The following is a 21,827-nucleotide window of genomic DNA, read 5'->3' as shown; positions in this document are numbered from 1 at the left end:
GACAGAAACGCTGCTGTTACTGTATATGCTGCAAATCTCCGTGTCTCTTAAACCTCTTCTCAATGTTAGTACAGAAATATCTCATTTACTTTGTTTCTGGTTGTTCAAAACCCTCTACTCATGTTGACAGAAGAAAGACGACTTCACAAAATCCACACTGAGCTAAGTAACAGAGCTTTAATCTATGCTGCTCCCTACGTCTGCCTTGAACCTCTTTGTGATTTCAAATCATTGCTGCAGAAACTGTGTTCTTGATTTATGATTTTTGACTACTCCTAGGTTGTTTTAAATGGATAGGTAAATTGTTTTGAAGTAGGGATATATGTATTACATTCAGTAGATGTCTGTCAACACATCTCCAGTTTGGAGAAGTGGCAGGAGTAACGACACAGAAGCTAGGCAATGTACTACTACAGATGGGCGCAAACTAATTTTAGCCACCTACAAAAAGTCCCACCTTAAAAAAAGGATAACAGTTTAAGCCTAGGCTATATTGAGAGTATTTTCACTGTTTTATCTTTCCATTAGACAGCCCAATTCCGCAACGAAGGCATTACTGACTTCAGTTCCCCATGCTCTTGTCAAAGCCACAAAACTCCATTGACAAAAACAGTAATTTAGGCTCGCTGAACACAGGAACTGCTGGTCTAACTCCTGCCTTGTTCAGTTAGCTAGTTTGTGTTATTGTGTGACTTTGGTGAATCCAAAAGAACCCCTTTAAACACAGAAGTCACACAGTAACACAAACTAACTGATCAAGGCAGCTGTACGCCATCAGCTCCTATGTTCAGTGATGTTAAATTATTGTTTTTCTCAAAGGAGTCTGGCTTCGGAGGGAAGGATATAAGTTCCTCATTAAAAATCGCTGTCTGATGACAAGGTAAAGCGGTGAAAATCTTCTCAATATACCGTACACTTAAACTGATATTGATTTGTTTTAGGTGGGTCTTTTTTAGGTAGCTAAAATACATTTTGTTGCTGACTCCGTCCACAGCATTATGTTGCTCAACTTCCGTGTCAAAATCCAGCCTGTTTCTCAGCAGCAACTGTATGTCATACAATGATTATAGATAAGTGCCTCACTTCAAAAGATCTGAACTCTCCCTTTAAAGTGTTTCTAAGGTTAAATCTTTTCCATGATTGTACTAGAAGGTTAACTGATGATTTTATAATCGCACTTCTATTTAATTCTGATTTTGTGGCATTTTTCTATAGCTTTTCTGCCACTCATTGTTACTGCTGCCAAGACACTCTTGAAAAAGATGTGTTCACTCTCACTGAGGCTGTCTTGATCTAATAAATGCTAAATTCAAAATAAAACTAATATTTTTTATCACAGCACAGTCATTTCTCTTTCTAGGTTGCTGAAACAATTGCTGCTGCACCGTCATCCTGCAGTGCTAAGCACAACCCTGCTGCATGTTACTACTCCTGGTTCTCAGTGCACTGCTGCAGCTCTGCCAAAGCACTTTCCCCTGCACAAATACCCCAAATAATTGAACTCTCTTCTAATCATAATAAGGGCTATTGGCCAGGGAACCACTGGTTGCACAGTCAGCATGGGAAGCGCTGAGATCACTGAATGCTTTGAAAGCAAGACCTCCTCTTGTGACTTCAGACAAGTAAGTGGGTGCCATTCAAACAAACAAAAGTGCCATCATTCTCAATTAGGGCTGGTTTGGTAACCAGGGCTTCAATCTCCTCTGGTCTGTCTCTGTCCAGCCTGAGGGTGTGACTGTGCAACAAATTGTTCGTGATTGGACAATTACTATTAATCAGCAGTACAAATAATGATGAAGCCCAGAAGCACAATGCCCTTTTTGTCATTTCTGGACTGAAAACTGGTCGAACGTGATTGGACTGCAACCTTCGTTTACCCTTTAGAATGCAGGGGGACTAATTTGAGTGCCACTAAAACTAAGCAGACGGCCACGTGCTCGTCTAGCTGACGGGTATTACAGGGTAACTTAGGTTCACGGGCCCCCAGAGACCACGCACGCCTCTGGCCCGCGCTAACGCTCCCCCAGTCCCGTCAGCGGACGAGTTCACCGAGCACAAAGCCCGTCCCTGGTGTGTGAAACATCTCTGAGCTAGTCACCAGCGTGTTGTCAAGGGGGGAGGTGGGGGTGCACTCCAACAATGCAGCTTTGAATGTGAACACACACTGCCCCAGTGTCCGCGCTCATCCCTCTCTCATTGTAGAGCCTTTGTGGGTGTTCACGAGATCTTAGAGCGCTGACACATTCACACGGACATCTATCCGGCTCCTGCTGACCAACCAAACTACTAAAACACTTTCAATCACGGCCCTAGAAACAACGCCGCAACAGTACATCGACCTGGATGTTTCTCATCCTCTCAGGGCGAATAGTGTTGCCTGTGCCGCATCCTGCTTCTGGATGATTTCAGTGTCTGTGATACCGGGACAGTCAGTGAGAAGTTACTACGGATGACAGTTTCTGCTGACGCTGCTTGTCAGCTCTGTTGATGCTGGCCATTTTTTTTTGCAGCAAAAGAAACAGATGAAACTTACATACCTTGGATTGTTTCCTGTCCAATGAGAGGGGCAATCCATCATAAGCGAAAGAAACCCAGAAAAAAAGACAGAGAGAAAAGAAGAACACGGTTAGCAGTGATACAATTTAACAGTCAGAACATGCTCACACTCTGTAAGATGCAGCTGCATTTTTCACAGCAGGAAACTTCCCATTGTCTGCGTCTACACAAACAGCTTTTCGGAACTAAAATATGTGCACTGAAACAAAACAAAAAAAACTTTTTCAAAATGAAACCTCAGACTCCTTTCTAACTTTCTACATTTCTCAAATTCCTAGTGTGACTTCTTCATTCACTCTTCTCCCTCATTTATCCACTCATTCATTCACTTGCACACAGTGGCGTTTCCTGGTGGTAGGTGCTGCTGTGATTGGGTTCATAATTGGGCCAGTGGAGCGTGAGGAAGGGAAGAGATTTAGGATTCAATGTCCCACTGACTCTGTTGAGTAAATAGCTCTTATGCCTGTGGACTTAACAGTGAGGCCAGGTTGGGGAAGCTGCACTCAGCATTAGCAGCTGCCGGAACCAAGGACAAAAGGGTAATATGTATGGCACTAACTTATTTAGGATTATTCTCTTAACTGGGGAGAGAATTCCCCAAAGACGAAAAACTATAACATTAAAGTAAGAGCTCCAAATAAATGTTAGAGCCACTGTAAGATAAGATAAACAGGCACAAGACGAGACGAGACGAGACGAGACGAGACGAGATGAGACGGGGTAAGATAAAGATAAAATAAGATAACATACACAATATTGTCCCAGATGGGAAATTTTGCTTGGGCAATAGTGCTACACACAGCTAACGATGAATTACATACAACTAAATACAAGATACAGATACACTGCACATGCCCAGTGAGACAAAAGAAATAAATACATAGGCATCAGAAAAAACTACAGCCTGGGTCGCCAGCTGAGCAGCACCACTGGGAAGTATCCTATTTTTTTTCACACACATGTTGTACTATGATGCAGTACAACATTAACACCCCCCTCATGCCTCTACATCTGCCACAGTCCTGTCCTTCAGCAAGCAGCAGATCCCTCCTGCAGGCGTCTCCTGGCACAGAGACAGAGGTAGGCATCACCTTCACGCAGTAACTAATACAGGACAAGACTGAAACACTGCACCAAAGAATCTCACACACAAACTGAGCTGAGTCACCAACAATAGCGTGCCTGGACAGCTGCACAACAACACCCACAGAAAATACTCCTCTGTACTTTTATTTTCATGTTAAAGAATAAACTCATAAACCTCAGCTGTCTAGAAAGATTCAAATACTATTGAACATTGATGTTTCAAGACCAGAGAGGAAAAGGGAAAAGAGAACCTACAACTACCAGTATGCACTGTGCCACATCAGACTGAAAACCTGCCCACTGGTGGGTGAAGTAATGCAAGTTGCCCATCCGAAAACAATATAGCAGCCGGCTGGCAACAAACAATCTCGTATTACAGTTAAACAGTGAGCTATAATATGTTTCCAAAAACAGGCAAGAATTAGGCAACGCAGTTACAGAATCCTGGTTCATATTTGATCAGTGTGTCAGTATTTTCAGCTTTCATTTTTACAGGAAAACAGTGTGAAGCCCACTTCCAGTTCACAAACTCTTGTATTACAGCCAAACAGTGGACTAAAATATGTTTGTGGAGACATTTTAGGTGAGCAATAGGCAATACGTAACAGAATCTTGGTTTTTCATTCGATCAGCACCGCCTAGTTTTACAGTTTGATTAGAGTTGGGCGTGAGTTTCACTTCTATACTCTTTGTGTCTGTGGTGGTGGGCATACAAAAATGCGGGAGTACAGTCTGAAGTTTGAGCAATAGCCCTAGTGCCAGCAAAAATCTGCCGTGATTTTGAGCTGAGAGATGAGCAAGGAGATCTTCTTGGTGCTGGTAAGATGGAGGGAAGTACTACAATTCATTTACATATACTGCCCACACTGTGATGACACAAAGCTGGTTTAAAATTTTCAAAGCATCTCTTTAAGTATTAAAAATCTAAAACTAAAGTATGAATTATGAACAGATTTTCTTTGAGGTCTATACCCCTGACTATAAACTCTAGTCAAGCTCATTGTAATAGGGAATATAAAGAGAAAGTGGGTGGAGGACTAAAAGGAAGAGGGCCTTGTTTAGTTTCACAGTATCCTGAATTTGGACCACTGACGACCACTGTGACTGGGTCTCAATCAGACCAGACAAAGACTGGAGCAAGGCCCCATCCTGGAGCTGGGCTTTCCACACTGCAGAGCAGAAAGAGGATGTCTGTGAGGAGCTATAAGAGACATACCAGCACCAGACAGCAGGGAGCACACATCCAAAACTTCCCATGGGCAGACTATGAGGGGTGATATAGACCACTGATGAATGCATGCTAATTTGTAAAAGAGATTGTCAATCTCAATGGGGTAAAAGAAAATCTTCATGTCAGTGCTGCTACAAAAACGTCAAAGATGAAAGAAACGATGTGGGAGAGTTATGACAACAAATAGACAGGCAGCAGCTATAGCCATGTGAGGAATGAGAAGTGGACAGAGGGGACAGACACAAGACCGGAAAGAGATACACGCACATTACATGTGGAGACAAAAGACATGCAGTTATGGAATGCGTGCAGAAGAAGCTAACTCTGCTGAAAGAGAGCTGCTGCAGTGGTTTGGTGGTCATTGTGTCACACACTGTATGTACAGTATATGGTATGCCGGGTATGCCGGACAAGACAATGAAGGGAACTGTTTCCAGCTGGCTATATTTAGGATTTTATGGCGCTACTATTTCCTCTCACCGTCTCATAAGAAATGCATCATCTAATTCTTGTATTTTACATTATAGTGTCTTAATTTACCTCCTCCCCCCTTTCGCAGTGTAAAGACCTCCCCCTCAGTAAGTTTAAGTGCATTAGGCTCCAGTTCTCCCACTCTGCTTTGGACATAATCTCTTTAATCTCCCCAGAAATCTGTGTCCTTCTTAGCAATTTTGTACTTTGCTTGTTAAAAACATGTAAGCCATGCCCTTTACATTTGGGTAAATAAGTCCTTTATTATATACACGACTGTTATAACATTTATCATTACTAGATATGACGAAAAATCATGTATTTTTTCAAGGTATCATGGTCACAGACATACTCATTAGACGGATAAAATCTATTGCACCTTGTATCTATAGCTGCAACAATTAATTAATTATCAAATGTATTGCAAATTTGATGATCAATGAATCAGTTTGAGTTATTTTTTAAAGCAAAATTCTCTGATTACAGCTTCTGAAATGTGAATATTTACTGGTTTCTTTCCTCCCCTATTTTTCACCATTTTCTCCCATATAGACCGACCAACTGATCAGTTAATCGCGAATATAACTGACAGGTTAATCGACAATGAAAATAATTGTCAGTTACAGCCATATTTTTCTCAATGCCCTGTTCAGTGTATGTGAAGTAAAACACTTAAATACTGTCACAATGGCGATACTTTAATATTCATGAGGACTCAAATCATTTAGCACTGCAGCTAACAGTTCATTATTGATTACTTTCTCAATTAATAGTTGTTTTCTATAAAGTAGTGAGCTTAACTAGCCTTTTATAACCCAAAGATATTCAGTTACGATCATATATGACAAGGAAAAGCCACAGTTACAAAGCATGAACCACAGACTGAAGTGACTGAAACAATTGATTAAGAAAACTGTTGCAATGCAATATACAGTGACACACATGATAAATTAATGTGTTATTATCTTAATTCACCAGTTAAGAACTGCTAACAGTGGCAGTTCAACCACAAGATGTGCAGCTCTAAGTGATTTAAGCATGAAGCCTGTGGGACATTTGCTTAATAACCAGCCTGCATGTCAAGTCATGGCTCAAGGGCTTCTTAAAGGCCATGTTGTGGTTGACCAAGTGTGTGACACACATGTATTTTATGGCACAGAAGTGCCAGATAGCATCAGATTCTTCCGCGCTCAGAGGCAGCTACAGGCGGACGCTGCAGACCCAGCGGGGCATAGCTGAAGTCTGACAGTCCCATTGGGGTCTGCTTCTGCGTGCCGTAATGTGTGTGTCATCAAGGGCACGCTCAGGCTCCCACGCCTCCAGCTACCTGATGCCAAGACACCCATGAATGATTCTGACTTGGCTGAGGGTGGACGTTGGCCTCTCACACTATTCTGAGCCTCCCCCTCTGTAGTGATCCTGTGCCATGGCAGACGGATTAAAGGAGCAAAATTTGATCTTCCTTCTAAAATCCTGACTTCTTATCACTTTTAGTACGAAGTACCTCCACAGAACCAGGATGTGAGCATGTTTTAACTCACTGCTGAGGGTCCGATTCACTCAGATCATACATGACTAGTGAAAACATGGCATGTTTCTGTGCCTGTCAGCTCAGACCTGCGTATGCTGGTGCCCAGAAGGAAGGTATGAAGAGTGGGAGAGCAGCAGTGGAATCCCCCCCGTGGTTATGGAACCAGATTAAGGCCACTGGGTTATTATGCCACCGAAAACTGCGCTCTTCTAGCCCAGTAGGCAACACACCAGATTAATCTGCTGTATCATCCACCTACTGAAGCATCTATCTACCCTTAAAAAAATTACATTGCATGCACGCTCACAGAAGTATCAGACAAATAGATATTTAAAATTATTATGAACCATTTAATTTAATTTGACGTATCTTAAAACTCCTCCAACTGACAGATCAGGAGCAGCTGTTTGATATTAGCTACCTTGAAATCAGGGTTTGACAGCCCAGGAAATGGGAAAATCAAATCATAACGAAAATGAAGACATCCAAATCTGGAAACGCACATGTTGTAGCTCCCCATTTTCCAACCCATAAAGGATTGACCAATTCATCAGTGTGATTTAGTGGGCTTTGCAAGTTTCTGGTGATATAATCCTGCTGCTCAAATGGAATATGCAAGTCACACGGATGAGGCTCACCCCCCATTGAGATGACATTCACAACATACATCTGCCCCGCACACACACACACACGCACACTCCCAAACATATTTTTCTGTTGGCACACCCCCCATAGATTCACATTCCTCTTTTCTCAATCCCTTGCTGAAACTATGCCTCCCCCACCCTTTTAACCTCCGTTCAACTGCGCATATGACTCTTTCCCCTGTTTGGCTGCGGACACGCTCTAGACAATTGCAATTCAACAAGCTCCACAGCCAAACACAACGTTCAGAGCTCTGTGTGTGTGAGGGAAAGTGTTGGGTTACAGCGCACTGTGCTCTCACAGGCTGACAGGCTAACATTTCAGATGGTCCTCCAGTATGTTTAGAACTGAACACGCCGGTCCCCCCACCCACTCAACGCAGAGGTCACCCTGCTGCACAGACAGACAGGAGAGAGCAGGAAAATGCCAAGCAGTTGGTTACAGTAAGAGAGGGTGGATGTCTTGTCTGACCAGTTACACTCAAGACGATTCCAAGGAAGCAAACAGCCTCATGTCGGATTGAGCAGGCTGTCACTTTTAAAAGCACGACAGGTCCAAAAGTAAACATGACAAGTGGCTGAAGTGAGGTTTACATAAAGACATTTACAAATATTCAAAAGCAGGACTGAAGGAAGTTTGGCTTGTTGATGACAGAAACAGACCTACAGGATTGAGCCAAGCTACCGAGACAGCTAACTCTGCCACACAAACAATTTCTGGAACTTCCTCAGCTTTATTACGTAACGTATCCACTGTAAGTTTGTACCGTCTATGCTGGAAGAACTACTCAGATCCTTTACTTAAGTAAAAATACCAATGCCAAGATGTGAAAATACTCTTTTACCTTCATTATATAGGCTACAGTTTGGTAGTTTAGCCCAGTAGGGGCCATGCAAAGACCCTCAAGATAAATCGGAGGGGTTATGAGGTGATTACTGGGTGACAACTCCTCCCACCCATACGACCACATAGGTTGTTTTTGTCCTACCCTCTTATACACGCCTAGAAGTTTCTAAATTAACCCCCCTACCAGTGGTAGAACTAAGAGGACCAACATGTCTTCATACCTAAATGTAATGGTTGCAGTTTTGAACACGTGGTTAACGTTGTGAAAGGGTTGCAGTGTGGTTAGGTTTAGGCACCAAAACTACTTGGACAGATTTAGGAAAAGGTCATGGTTTTGGTAAGGGTAAGTATGTATGACTTAACATACGTACGTAAGTTTAAATAACTCCATCTTGACCTATGGTTTCAAACAGCTGTCTCCCTGGTAAAAGTCTTGTGTTTGTTTGACCCGTCCACCTACTCTGACCTCCTACCTACGAAGACTTTGTTGCTCTTAATGTCGCATTACCTGACCTCTGTCTTTGCTCCCGTCATAATTACTATGACCACTTGAGGTTGCCGCCTTACAATAAACAAAAACATGGGTCACAATCAAGCAGCAACCTCCAGGTCTGAAAAATTAAGCCAATGCCTTAAGTGCCAAAAACTGCAGTTTTTTAGATGGCCACTTGAGGCTGCCTCCAAAATAGAGTCAATCCTCGTAAACCACAATGTTAAAATACACAACTTAACAGCAGAAATAAACATGTTTACAGCCTCTATAGTTAATATGCCATTCATGAGAACTGTGTAAGGGATGAAATTTGTCCCACCCCTTTACATTTGATTATCACTTGAAGTTACGCATATTTTGGGGCAGGGACACTTGTAAGGGTCAGATCCACCACTCCCTCCTCCACAGCCCCACCCTCTTGTCCTTGTTCTTCTTACTGGGAGATGAAAAGGAAAATTGCCCTGGTGCACAGATCTGGCTTTATTTTTTGTATTTAAAAAAAGGGTAATTTGAACAAGTATTAAAAAAAAACAGAAGTTTCTTGGGTGGAGCAGATTACAACTCAGCTAATACCTGAAAAAGACACAGCTTTTTGTACTGTAAGGGGTCACACTAAAAGCACAAAGTACTTGTAACTACACTTGTCAGATAAATGTGGTGTAGTACACTGAAGAATATTTCCCTCTGGACTGTTGTGGAGTAAAACAAAAGGGTAGAATAAAGTGAAAATACCCACATAAAGTAAAAGTACCTCAAATACTGTATTGTACTTAAGAACAGTGCTTGAGTAGATGTACTTTGTTACATTCCTCCGTTGGGCTTGGATAGTTAAGTTTATTAGAAACAAATGAGTCCTTGGGTCATTGTTCTAAATCCTAAAATTAGCTGCCTATGAAAATATTTGGGGTGGCTGGGGGATATCACTCATTAGGTCATCAACATAACTCCAGAATGTTTCTGTAACTTGGCAACGGCTGTTGCTAAGCAATGGTGGTAAACATGGAGGCGAGACAACCTACCAGCCTCATGAGTCAAAGTTCCAATATGAGAGCCAAGCTCAGGATGTCAAAAACAGCCTTAATGAACAGCACTGCCATCAGCAGCGCACATGATGCTTCTGTGTGGGACTGTCGGAGTTTCCATAACAAACGTTAACAACACAACATATGATGCGAGCAGGGTCTAATTTAATCCTCTCCGGCATTTCTGACACCACTGTGACAAGGCAGGGTCAGAAGGCTGTGTGTGTGTGTTAAAACACAGCGAGGGATACTGACCACATCTGCTCTAAAGCCTTAAATCTGGTTAGTTTCAAAGGCAACAAACAAACTAGAGAGAAGTGAAGTTCATCAATTTGTTCAATATGGTACAGCTTCCTCTGTGGGGAAATAAAGTGACACATTTACTACCGGGACACACCTCCTTTGACCCTGTCTGCCTGCTAGACGTCACTTAAGTGAATGCATGCGCCATGTGGCCACTAAGAACAATAGACAACAAAAGCCAGAGTAAGCTCATGAAGTGTAAAACATTTCACAAAAGTCGTTCACTGCAAAGATGCCAGATAGATGTTTCCAGTAATTATATGCTTGAACATAATTACATCTAATGAGTGGAGTACTTCTTTCCAGACAGAGATGAGTTAAAAACTTGTTTTTTAGGCTTTTTGTAAATGTTGCCTGGCTCCACTTCCCCTGACTGAGACTGAAAGTGAGTCCACAGTAAACCTAGCCCACCATGACATTAAATTCATGTAAACACAACAAGCCGGCTTCAAAACTTCAAACAGGCCTCATCTGAGAGAATCATGCGAGAAGAAAAACCAGAATCGTTATGAAAAAAAAAAAAAATGTCCGAGAGTGGATTTTCACATAGGCTGCTCTCAGAATGAGCGGCCACATCTGAGATTAATGAGACACAGGCTTGACAAAGAGGGAGGACGCCATCTTTTCTCAATTCCGGATCAAGATGTAAACAATGTCCCACCCTCTAAACAAACAGCGAATGGTCCTCCAGGGAGTGCAATCGTTTTATCAGCGACACACAACACTTTCTCCCAATAGCACGCATGAATAAAGCCTTACAGAGAAAAGTTGAGCTGATATTTTAAGCCAACTCACTCTGAGAACAACGTCTTACTGAATGGAAAGGTTGATTACTGGCACATAGGGAGCAAAATGGAAAGACAAAGGGAACATTCCTGAGGGCAGCTATTAGACAAGGCAGCATTGTAATTCAGCAAAAGGCTCGTTTTGGAAAGCATGATGACACTTGGTCATATGTGACCTGAGAGGAAATGCTATCAGCATCCAAACCTTTAACAACATGGGAGACTGTCATGATTACTCAACACCTTACACAGATCTGACATCTGTGTATCAGATAGGTTAGCAAACAGACAGCGAGCATCAGAGGCTCACTGTAAAGGCCTTAACAAAACACATGCCGACCACATTAGGCTGGTCTGTGACAGTCACCAGGGAAAGACTGAAGAGGAGAGTGCAAGCAACTTTAAAAGAATAGTTCATTATTTCGGCACAAATGCTAACTTTTTTCTGGTGGAGAGTTTCAAGACAAGATATATCTGCACATATCTGTACAGCTAAAATGAAGCTACAGCCAGCAGCTGGTTAGCTTACCTTAGCTTATGAGAAATACTATAAACATCAGCCAATAGCAACTCTTGTTCTGTTCAAAGGTGACAAAATTTACCTTCCAGCATCTCGAAAGCTCACTGACATGTTTAGGCACTGTCTGTATGTATACAAAAAAAATTTTAACTGATGTTTCCCTTTACGTTTTGGCCTCTCGTCCACACACAAATTGAGTTTTTGGTCACTAAAACAGATTTTTTTTTTTAAGAACGCCCTCTAAAGTGCAGATTAAAAAAAACCATAAAAACCCCATTTACTTTGTGTCTGTGTGGACATGTAAAACAGTGTTAAGGAAAGGAAGCCGTCATCTCCTCAATTTGTGCATGTCCATTGTTGCTTTGTATGATTAGCATGCGTCAGGGGTAACAACAACAATAGTGGATTACCAGTTTGTTTCCGTTTTGTTAGTGCTGCTTGGTCCAATAACTCCATTACACTCAGTGCTGCTGCACAACATCAATCCACCTCAGTATCCGCAATTTAAAGCCCGGCAGCGGTTTTGGATCAGACCCAGTCAAACTAATAGATGGTGGGACAATTTTGAGAGCGTTGACTCAGCTCATAAATCCTCACATCAACGGTGAAGTAACGTTGATGAGATCTCCAGTAGGTGATTTAAAAAAGGTGTAGAAAAATTCCTGTACACTGTCTGACTCCCAAAAATAATGATTTTGATGCTGCTGAATGTTTTGGTAACTAGGCCTTCATCATGCAAAAACCTGATGAAGTTTTAGTTACCAAAATGTTGCTGCAGCATTAAAATCAAAAGACTGTGTGCCAGAGTTTTTGTACAAGTTGTGTTCAGCTCATCCTTCTTCTACGCACCTGTTTGGAAATGGATGTGTGAAGTATTCCTTTGTTCTGAGTTTTGAAAAGGTAACATTAGTGTGCACACTTTACAACTTTTGTACCAAGGCAAGACTCCTGAAGACGGCTAAGTGTTTGGAGTCGTTTTTGCATTGTTGTCTGGATGGACACATTTTGTAAAACGAAAATTCTGTCAACTGTAAGGAAAAATAAAACTTTTCAAAAATGTCTGTATATGTGGAGACAGAGCCTTAATTTGTACAACACTGTAACAACGCCAATTTGTCGTTTTATGGGGGATGTGTGCTGGACTATTCCTTAGCTGGGAGCATAGCTTTTTGGTTGCCTAGCAACTGTACAAAGCCAAAAAATAGTTTGGCCCATACATACCCCCTGTAAAACAGTAAATTGTAGTTGTTACACTTTTTTTTGTTGGGATTAAACCCATAATTTTGTTAGATTTGGACAGAGGCTGGCTAGCTGTTTCCCTTGTTTTCAGTCTTTATGCTAAGCTAAGCTAACCAAACTAGCCGCTGCTGGCTGTAGCCTCACATTTACCATACAGATATGAGAGTGGTATCAATCCTCTTGTCTAACTGTCCGACAAGAAGCAAGTGAGTGTATTTTCCAAAATGTCAAAACATTTCTTTGAAACTGCATTTTCAGTTGTGAGAAAAAATACATGGAGGACCTGAGCACACAAATATCTCTGAACATAAAAAACAAATAAAATATTTGTATGCATTAATTTAAAGATAAGAAGTACAGTACAACTCAGTGATATCCAAGTGAGCACTACAACTCAGTCAAGTAGAGATAAACCCAGTTGAGCTCTTGTAAGCATTAGTGATAAGGAAGAGATTACAGCGGAAATTACTTGCTTGGTTACAGACATTATCAGATAAAGACACACTTCCACTGATCATCTTGAAATGCTGGACTGCAGAGCAGCAGTGGTATGTAAATAACAACACACAAGCTGAATACATGTCTTTAAAAACTACATGTTGTAGTCAGCTGCAGTGAAAGGAATATAAAAGACTTTATGGTGACATAAACCAGACTCCTGCCTGCCTCTCTAAAAAGTTGTGTGGTAAGCTTTTGGCTTTTAACACAACTTTGTGTATTTAGACTGAAACATGCAGAAAAGAGGGGTTTACACGAAAAGGATTTTCCAACACTTGATGGCCCTGTATTCCATTGTTGCACACTGATGGACATGCTGGGGCATGATAGATGTAATACGGTCCCATTGTGTGAGTGGAAGGGTATTTTCTTGTCATGATGCTCCACCACTCAATCCCTTTGCAGACAGCAGCCTCAGGTATTTCCCTGCCTCTCCACCCCCACCTCCATTGTGTCTAAACCCCAAAGGAGAGCAGACTGGCGCGTGAAAACAAAACTACTTTCCCAGATTCCCATTTCAAATGTGCCATTCGTGCCAACTCAACAAGCAGATGAAAGATTAAACTTGGGAAACTTAACCTGTCGCCCTGAAGTCACAATCCATGTTTCATTTGCCCACCACTGAGGTTATTGTTCATTTCTCAGGGAAATAGGAGAGGGAGCTGTGGGTCACGAGTGTTGCCATAATGCTCGGCGGTGCAAAGAATGCGGCTTAGCCATCAAAGGAAATCCCTTATATTTCTTCAAATTCTTTAGGTGACTTACATGTTTTTGTGCGCTGTGTGGTCTCTGTAAAACCTGATTAAAATTCAGACACAATCTGCAAAGTTTTGTCTCACTGATTATCCAACATGAAAGTGGCTCCAAGTTCACCCCACCAGAGCCTTAATTTATGTATATCATCAGACTGAAGTCATACTTTAGGTACTGAGCAAAACTATTAGGGTGAAAAGACTGAAACCAAACAAGGTTATGACTTTTTTACTTAGTTAAATCCTGTATTTCAAAATCAACAGCCTAAGAATAAAAATAAAAATATCTATTACAGCCGTCTCCTCCCTGAGGCTGTGCCTGAGTGTTCCCATGAGAGGGAAAAAGTTCCCATGATCTTGGCCCTGCAGCCATATTTGGCATGCTAATACCCACTAAATCTGACACACAGGAACAGGTGTCTTTGAAACAAGGCAACGACTTCGTGATCAGGGTATCCCCCTTCTGCAGCTCCGCGAGAAGCCGAGAGGAAAATTATATGGTTTAAGAAAACCGTGGCAGCCTAAACACAGAGACCCAAAACACACACACACACACACACACACACACACACACACACACACACACACACACAACACCAGCACTGAAATGTTAACAAGTAATTATATGCCACTATAGAAAAGAAATGTGACATAATAAAACCAAAATGAAGTTAACTCACTCAACAGCTACAGAATGTACCAGCTTAAAGGAAAATTTCATCATTTGTATATCAATAAGTCATGCTCAGTGCTTCCCTAACATATTCATTTTCACCAAAAAACCTAAGTGTTGAAGTCTGGCTTTGAAGAGAGCATAGATAAGATTCACTTTCAGTTCACTTTTAGATAGTTAGGTTTTAGGGAAAGTCGTTGGGAACTATGAACTAGCTACAGCAAAACTATATGAAAACATCTGTTTACAACAAGTGGCCAACTCTGGGGCTGAAAAATGAAGGCAACACAGAAGTGCCAAAAACTGCAATTCTTTAAACGGCCCCTTGAGGCTGGCTCCGGAAGCCTATCAGTCCCCTGTAGATATCCATGTTAAAATTCCCGACTTCACAGCAGAAATTAACATGTTTACAACCTGGGACAAAAAACAGTTTTGACCTCTAAAGTTAATCTTCTGTTCATAACTGTTGGGGGTGAATTCTTATATAACTCACCTGTTTACCTTTGTTTAAAGCTTAAAGTTACGCATAATTAAGGGCGGGCTGCTTTGAGTGACAGGCTGTCTGCCGATAGTAACCTTGGATTCTCAGTCAGATCCACCCCTCACTCCTCAACAGAAAATCCAAGATGGCAGCAGATGTAATGCCGAACTCTGGAAGTCAAAACAGTAGTCCAAAAACCAAAGGGTGACATCATGATAGCTACGTCCTTTACTTTAACAGTCTAGGGCAGTGGTCCCCAGCTGGTGGGTTGTGGTCCGATTCCAAACGAAACACAAGTTCCTCGCAAACTTTGTTAAAAGTTTGCACACTTTATTTTTAGGTAAAGTACAGAACTTTTATTTTGAAGCACCGTTTCCTGCTGTAGAGTGAGTGACGAACCGACAGCTGTTTGACAGAGACAGCAAACTAGCTCAACGACATGGCCAAACTGGGATTTACAAACACTCACACAACCTGTGCAATGTTATCCAAGTCTCATTTATGTAGTCATATGCTAAGTTCTTCCCAAATACATGCATTGTCATTAAAAAATTACAACATAAAACACTTCTGACTGCAAGTAGCACACCTTGAGCATGTGCATGAGTTTGTTCTGACATTTTTTAAATCATAATATTTTATCAAAAATGTATGTGTTTAGGAAGTACTGAGCATGCGATAAATCAATGTGTTCGACGTTTCCCGTGGAGGTATGCAAGAAAAGCAAAGTTTTCTTTACGAATTCAAGGTAGCACAGCATTTGTGGTATTCCTTTAAGATCTACGAGTAGTAAAACTGCTCAAATGATGAAAAATAGGTTTGGCAGACTAAACGAATGACCTTGTATAAATCCAGATCTCAGTACACAAAAGGAGTCTCTGTCTGACTGATAGGACATCTACATCAGATATGGAAACTTCCCCTGAATGTGAAATGTGTTTGTGTCTCACTCGACAACATAGCAACAGGTAGCAGTGGAAAGATCCAGCATCAGATCCAAATACTAATCACTTAACTGAAAGAATACTTCAGATGGAGTCACTCTGAATCTCTGTATGCTCATTGACGTCCCTCTGACCTCTCACCCAGGACAGCTTTGTGTTTTGCTGTTATGTATCCCGGTTCTAACATATGTTAGCTTTGAGCGTGATATGTTTAATTGCCTGGAACGCCGCCATTGTGTGGCAATCTCTGTTGCTGATAATTGCCTTAAATACAGGTTAATGTGTGGACTGGAGTTGCTGGGGGAGCAAGCTCATTACCATTTAGTGCTGACTGTTGGTTCCATGGAGCAGCAGAGAGAGCATTAACAAGACTGGATGTGGGCCATGAGAAAAGCCTTGACTGTGGCGTGTATTTGCCTCGTATGACTTTATGTTTAGCAGTCACGTTGTGGACTTTTACTGTAGCCGGAAGGCTTGTTGACACTATTTAAAAGTGATAAATCAAAGGGGAAAAACAAAACAAATGGTCTTTATTTTTTTCTAATTGAGTATCCCATTAGATTTTATTTGCGCCTGTGGATAATCAGGTCAGCTGTCTAATCATGTGTGACCCCAACAGCAGAGGAGAGCTAACGAACCAAGCGCAAAATTGCAGAAAACAACCTCAACAATGGGTGAAAATATCTCCGACTGTCGCTAACAGGCATGGCATTTCAATGACTTCCCAAGCATACAGCCATCATTAGCCTACATGTTGTGGGAGCCCCACATTACAACGTGAAAGCATGTCAGATCATAAGCCAGCATCAAACTGCAGCTTTTTTTTTTCTGCTGACCTTCCACTGCAGGCGGAGTGAAACATTAGAGGATGCTTAGCTTTTTCCTTTTGTCGCAGCTTTTCTCCGCCTTTTCACCTGATAGAAGGGTGCATCATCCTGCCATTTCCTTAAAGACACAGTGTGGTCTAACACCAACTTTAAACGCTACATAGGTTAAATTAGTTCTGATTGTGGCAATGCCCTGAGGCTTGACATTCATCTGTTCAGTCTAACAGGCGTCTTCACGTGTCAAACACACTCCACCACCTCTTCCCCTGCCTGGCCTTGAAGCTCTACATCAGATATGAAATACACGAGGGTAATATTATGATGCTGGGGTGATTAGTATTGGAAAGTTCACACGAATTACATAACATAATATCATGTTGCAAGCAGGTGGGTGCATTTGTTTACTGGCATTTATGTAAAGAAATGGCTCGAAGTGCACATTTTGCAAGTTTAATCATCTTCACAGTGAATCAGGATCATGTGTGCAGCCTCTAATGCTCTGGTGTATTTTCAGACATTTGAGCTCAGTGGATAGATATGCTAACCTTGGATGTTACTGTATTACAACCAGGGTGGGAGAAGGTTATAACAGTGAGAGTGCAGTCTGCATTTTTCTGCTGTTTCACTTACAAACACCCAGAGCCCCCATATGTGTGCTGCAAACACTTTCACTGCACCCAAACTAGCCACAGCAATGCAAAAGATGACTTGAAGATCACCATAGGCTGTAATGCAGTGTCTGTATAGTCATTTGGAAACATTTGGCAGTGTCTCAGCTTTGTTTACCTGTTGTCTCCTTTTGCATTTGAGGGTGGAGGGTGCAGGACTGTTTGGTTGTCCTCCATATCCACGACACATTTTGTATTCAGCTCAATTTCTGTGGAGAGAAGTTAGTTGGGGGAAAGTAAAGCAGAATGCGGGGGTGTGAAAAAGTAAAAATGCTCGCTTCTTTCACCGTGTCATAACTGGACTCAAGTCTGACTTGAGGCTCATAACTCGAGCTGAAAGCAGCAATGGCGAAGAAATCCAAACTTTATGATAATGTGGCATGAATCCGAGGAGACAGACGTGAGAGATTGCAAAAGAAAAATCGTGGTTTAACACTTACCCCTGCGGTTCATGGGCCGGACTCTCACTGCAACTTTTACCTTGGAATCCGACATTTTTGTCCACTTTTCGCTCCCACCCTGTCTATGCGCTGAGCTATCAATGTATAGTCTGTGAATCCCCGACAAGAAGCCCTCGGATTTCTGCCAGCAAAAAGGCAGCAGATTCTAGTTAAACAAGCCCAAAAGAGTCCAGACCTCGAGGAGAAGACATGGGAATATGTCCATTTTTTTCCTTTATATCCATCCGGGTTCGCTTTTTGTGCAAATCCAGCTCTCAGCTCCAGCCCCAGACAGCATCCCCACCGCCATCTTCCACTGGGAGCACGACTGCTATCCTCAGGCAGACTGGAGACGGCTGTGCCAAAGAGGGGGAAAGGATTTACGCACCGCGCCGCTTATCGGGGGGAAAGCAGAGGACGAGAAATGTGAGGCTGTGTGACAAGTTGATTCACATGCAGCCGCAATAAGCAGCGTTTAAAAACAGCCTGCAGGTCACAATTAAGAGAGGAGGCTTTATTAATAAGGAAGTTTAAATAAGCTTATGTTTATCTCTCTGTCTGACACACTGATACTAAGTGAATTGTTTTATCTTTTATTTATCTCTTAATAAACAACACGATATTAATAAGAATGATAAATCAATATTAAACACTTGTATTATGTAGCAGCAGGGCCGTAGCCAGATTTTTAAAATACTGAGGGCAGGAGTGTCCCCCAAACCACCTCAACACAGATCTTATCATTTTAACACAACCACATTTATAATAATAACATTTTATGTATTTATTTATTTATTATTTTCCTTTTGTCTCCACCGAAATTGTATCAAAATATGAATTTCTGTTTTGTTTTGTTTTGTTTTTTTAATCTTACACTTAGCTTGCATGTTTATAGGGCTATTAGTCATACCCCCTAAAAAAATAATTAAATATAATTTTAACACAACCACAAAGAATCTTTTTTTTAATTATCACAAAATGTAGAAATTTATTAATAATTATCATTATTTATTATTATTATTTTTCCTTTTTTCTCCACCCAAATTGGGTATTTTATTTTAAATTATCTTACACTTGGCTTGTATGTTTATAAGGTTTTTTGCTCATACCCCCTAAAAAATAATAAAAGATCTTTGAGGACCTTTAAAAATGTGTTGCCAATTTTTTAGAAATCCTGAGGGCAGGAAGGTCGCCCAAACCACCTTCAGCACAGATTATATCATTTTCACCCAACCACAAAAAAATATTTTTAAAAAAGATTGTAATATCACAAAAATTTAGAAATGTATTATTATTATTATTATTATTGTTATTATTTTTGTTATATGTTTTGATTTTTTCTTCACCCAACCTGTATCCAATTTTAAATTTCTGTTTCCGTTTTCACTTTTCTTACACTTAGCTTGTATGTTTATAAGGTTATTACTCATACCCCCTAAAAATAATCAAACTAGCTAATTACCTTATTAGCCCACACCTCCTCAACTGTTTAGTTATTCATTTTTTCCCTCTGTCGTAATTATACTGTGATTGTATTCAGTGTTTTACTTAATTTATTTTCCCTTTGACTCTGACAGAAAATTTCTTTATGATGAACTGCAAACTAAAAAGAAAATAAGCTGTATATATGAAAACAGGCTTGAAACAATAAAGTACAAAAAAATAAAAAAGCTACTTAAAGATCTTTGAGGACCTTTTAAAATCCATCATACGTAACTGTGGAATGATAAAAAAAGAAAAGACATGACCTCAGTATCTGCTTTATAGATAGTGTGGCTTGAGAAAGTAGGTTATTTCTATTTGTTTGACCCCTCATCACAGGTTCACGGTCTTGTGACATATTGTGAGCAGTTCAACCAAGAGTGATTTTTTCTTTTCATTTGAAGGATTTTGTGGCTCCATAAGGTGAAAGTAAAGTATTTCACAAGAAAACAGCAACATAAGAAATAGACAGTTTATGTATCATATATTTTTTTCTTTTATTATCCCTTTAATCATTGCACAACTGTCGTAAATATGCATATAAACTAATTTCAGCATGACTAAACATACAGAGGCCTATATCACTGGTTTTATTATATTCACATTTGTCATTTATATGTAAGACTTGACACAAATAATACTGCTAGGTCATCAGATCACTTTATATGATAAGTTTTCAGTTTCCTGTAGGCCTGATTGCACATGAGCTATATGATGGGTCCAGCATCAGAATTAGTGGAATATATCTTCACTGTGTGGTCTCCACTGTCCAGAATGACAAGCGTGTTTTTCAATGACACCAGTCCAGCTGGGCGGATGAGGTGGTCTCCCACAAGTGGGGTCAGGGCTGGGCCACTCTGGAGCTTCCCCAAACTCCAAATCATCCCCTGATTGGAGTCGATCACTATCAGATCTCCATCTCTGTCAAAGGCCACACTTGACATGTTGAGCCTCACTGTGGACTGCAGGGTGAGGCTGAAGCTGTCTGTCTGATAAAGGGAGTGGAAGTCTTTTGTAAATACTCTCAGCCTCGTGTGATGGAGCTTCCCTGGTGGATATGTGTCATCAGATAAATGCTCCATCACAGCAGTGTTTTCAGTCACCAAACAGCAAGCCACTGCTTTTGGACGCTGCAGGTCTGTAATGGCTGTTTGATGCTTCAGAGTGACACCCTGAGCATAGCCAACTTTTACCTGGGACAGAGTGCCGGCCTGGACGTCTGAGACCAGGATGTGCCCACAGCTGTCCGTGTCCACACCCCACGGCATCTGGAGAGAGTCTTTGACTGTCAACACGTGGTTCCCCCTGGAGGTGAAAACCTTCACAGCTTTATCCCCTGCATCAGTCACCACCACATGACCACAGGGAGTCACTGCCACATCCACTGGGAAACAGACCTCCCCACTGGCTCGTCCTCTTCGCCCAAAACTGTGCAGCTTCCTGCCCTGGGGATTGAACACCACCACCCTGTTCTCTCCATCATGCACCACCACTATTGTCCCTGAGGAACCAAAAACAGCTAGCCCAGTGGGGTTGATAAGAGTCCCCCACCCTCCAAAAGTTGTGCAGAGGTGCAGAGCTGTGGAAGTCAGACCTGCAGCCAAGCCAAGGCCTGCCTTTGCGCTGTGAGGGGGAGCAAGGGATGTGTGACTCTGGGACAACAGCAGCTCCTGCAGGTCACTAAGAGCCTGGCAGTGGGAGGTGCTGTCAACGCTGCACAGCTGTCGACAGAACGGGCACTCCAGCTTCCTCAGGAGAGGGTGGGACAGAGCTTTGATGCATTCCAGACAGAGTACATGGCCACAGGAAAGGTTCTGTGGTCTGTGCTCCCTATGCTCAGTGCTGAACTTCTCAAAGCAGACTTTACACTCCAGCAAGTTGACCTGGATCTCCCTCAGAATCCCCTCAGGACTCAGGCTGCCATGACGCCGGGAACCAAAGCTCTTCTCCATGGCTGAAATATCCTGATGTCCGTTGAAACCTGCTGAGACTGAACTGTCAGCTGATGCTGATGCAGGCTGCAGGAGGTCCAGGAAACCAAAAATGAAAGGCTGGTGCTTTAAATGAGATGGAGAGAATGATGAAGAGAGAGCACTGCAACATTCTTGTCAACACACTCATGTCCTGTGCTTTAGGCCCAAAGGGTCACGTGACATTTTGCACAGCACTGAGGCTCTCTGCTGCCCTCCTTTGGAAACCAGCTTAGACACATGTTGGAGAGGCTTAGTGTTCACAGTCTGTAATGTTTTGAATGCAGAAAGTAGAAAAATCCTTGTTTCTAATGCATGTTATGTTTTATAATATATGAATATGTGGCTGGATTCAAATTCCGGA

The 21,827-nt window shown here is 41.7% G+C and overlaps 2 protein-coding genes across 5 annotated transcripts in view; both read right to left on the bottom strand.

The window, feature by feature from the left end:
* Positions 1–18,932, bottom strand: part of kif13a (kinesin family member 13A) — a 49,561-nt gene extending 30,629 nt beyond the window's left edge. For 2 of the 4 annotated variants that reach the window (XM_049583271.1, XM_049583272.1), the window contains exons 1-3: positions 18,012–18,932; positions 17,690–17,780; positions 2,538–2,550 (exon numbers count right to left, since the gene is read on the bottom strand). In XM_049583271.1, the coding sequence (XP_049439228.1) occupies positions 2,538–2,550; positions 17,690–17,780; positions 18,012–18,066 (159 nt within the window). In that variant the 5' untranslated portion in view covers positions 18,067–18,932. The remainder of the gene's footprint in view (positions 1–2,537; positions 2,551–17,689; positions 17,781–18,011) is intronic. The other 2 variants (XM_049583274.1, XM_049583273.1) reach the window with 2 other exon arrangements.
* A 135-nt stretch (positions 18,933–19,067) lies between these two features.
* Positions 19,068–21,614, bottom strand: LOC125893249 (E3 ubiquitin-protein ligase NHLRC1-like). The gene has a single exon (XM_049583813.1). The coding sequence runs from the start codon at positions 21,443–21,445 to the stop codon at positions 20,201–20,203; it is 1,245 nt and encodes a 414-aa protein (XP_049439770.1). The 5' UTR covers positions 21,446–21,614; the 3' UTR covers positions 19,068–20,200.
* Positions 21,615–21,827: the final 213 nt, after the last annotated feature.

The sequence above is a fragment of the Epinephelus fuscoguttatus genome, linkage group LG8 (assembly GCF_011397635.1).
Source record: "Epinephelus fuscoguttatus linkage group LG8, E.fuscoguttatus.final_Chr_v1".
In the NCBI taxonomy this organism is placed as follows: Eukaryota; Metazoa; Chordata; class Actinopteri; order Perciformes; family Serranidae; genus Epinephelus; species Epinephelus fuscoguttatus.
The sequence above is the reverse complement of the archived record's forward strand: the minus strand, read 5'-3'. Positions and strand labels throughout refer to the sequence as shown.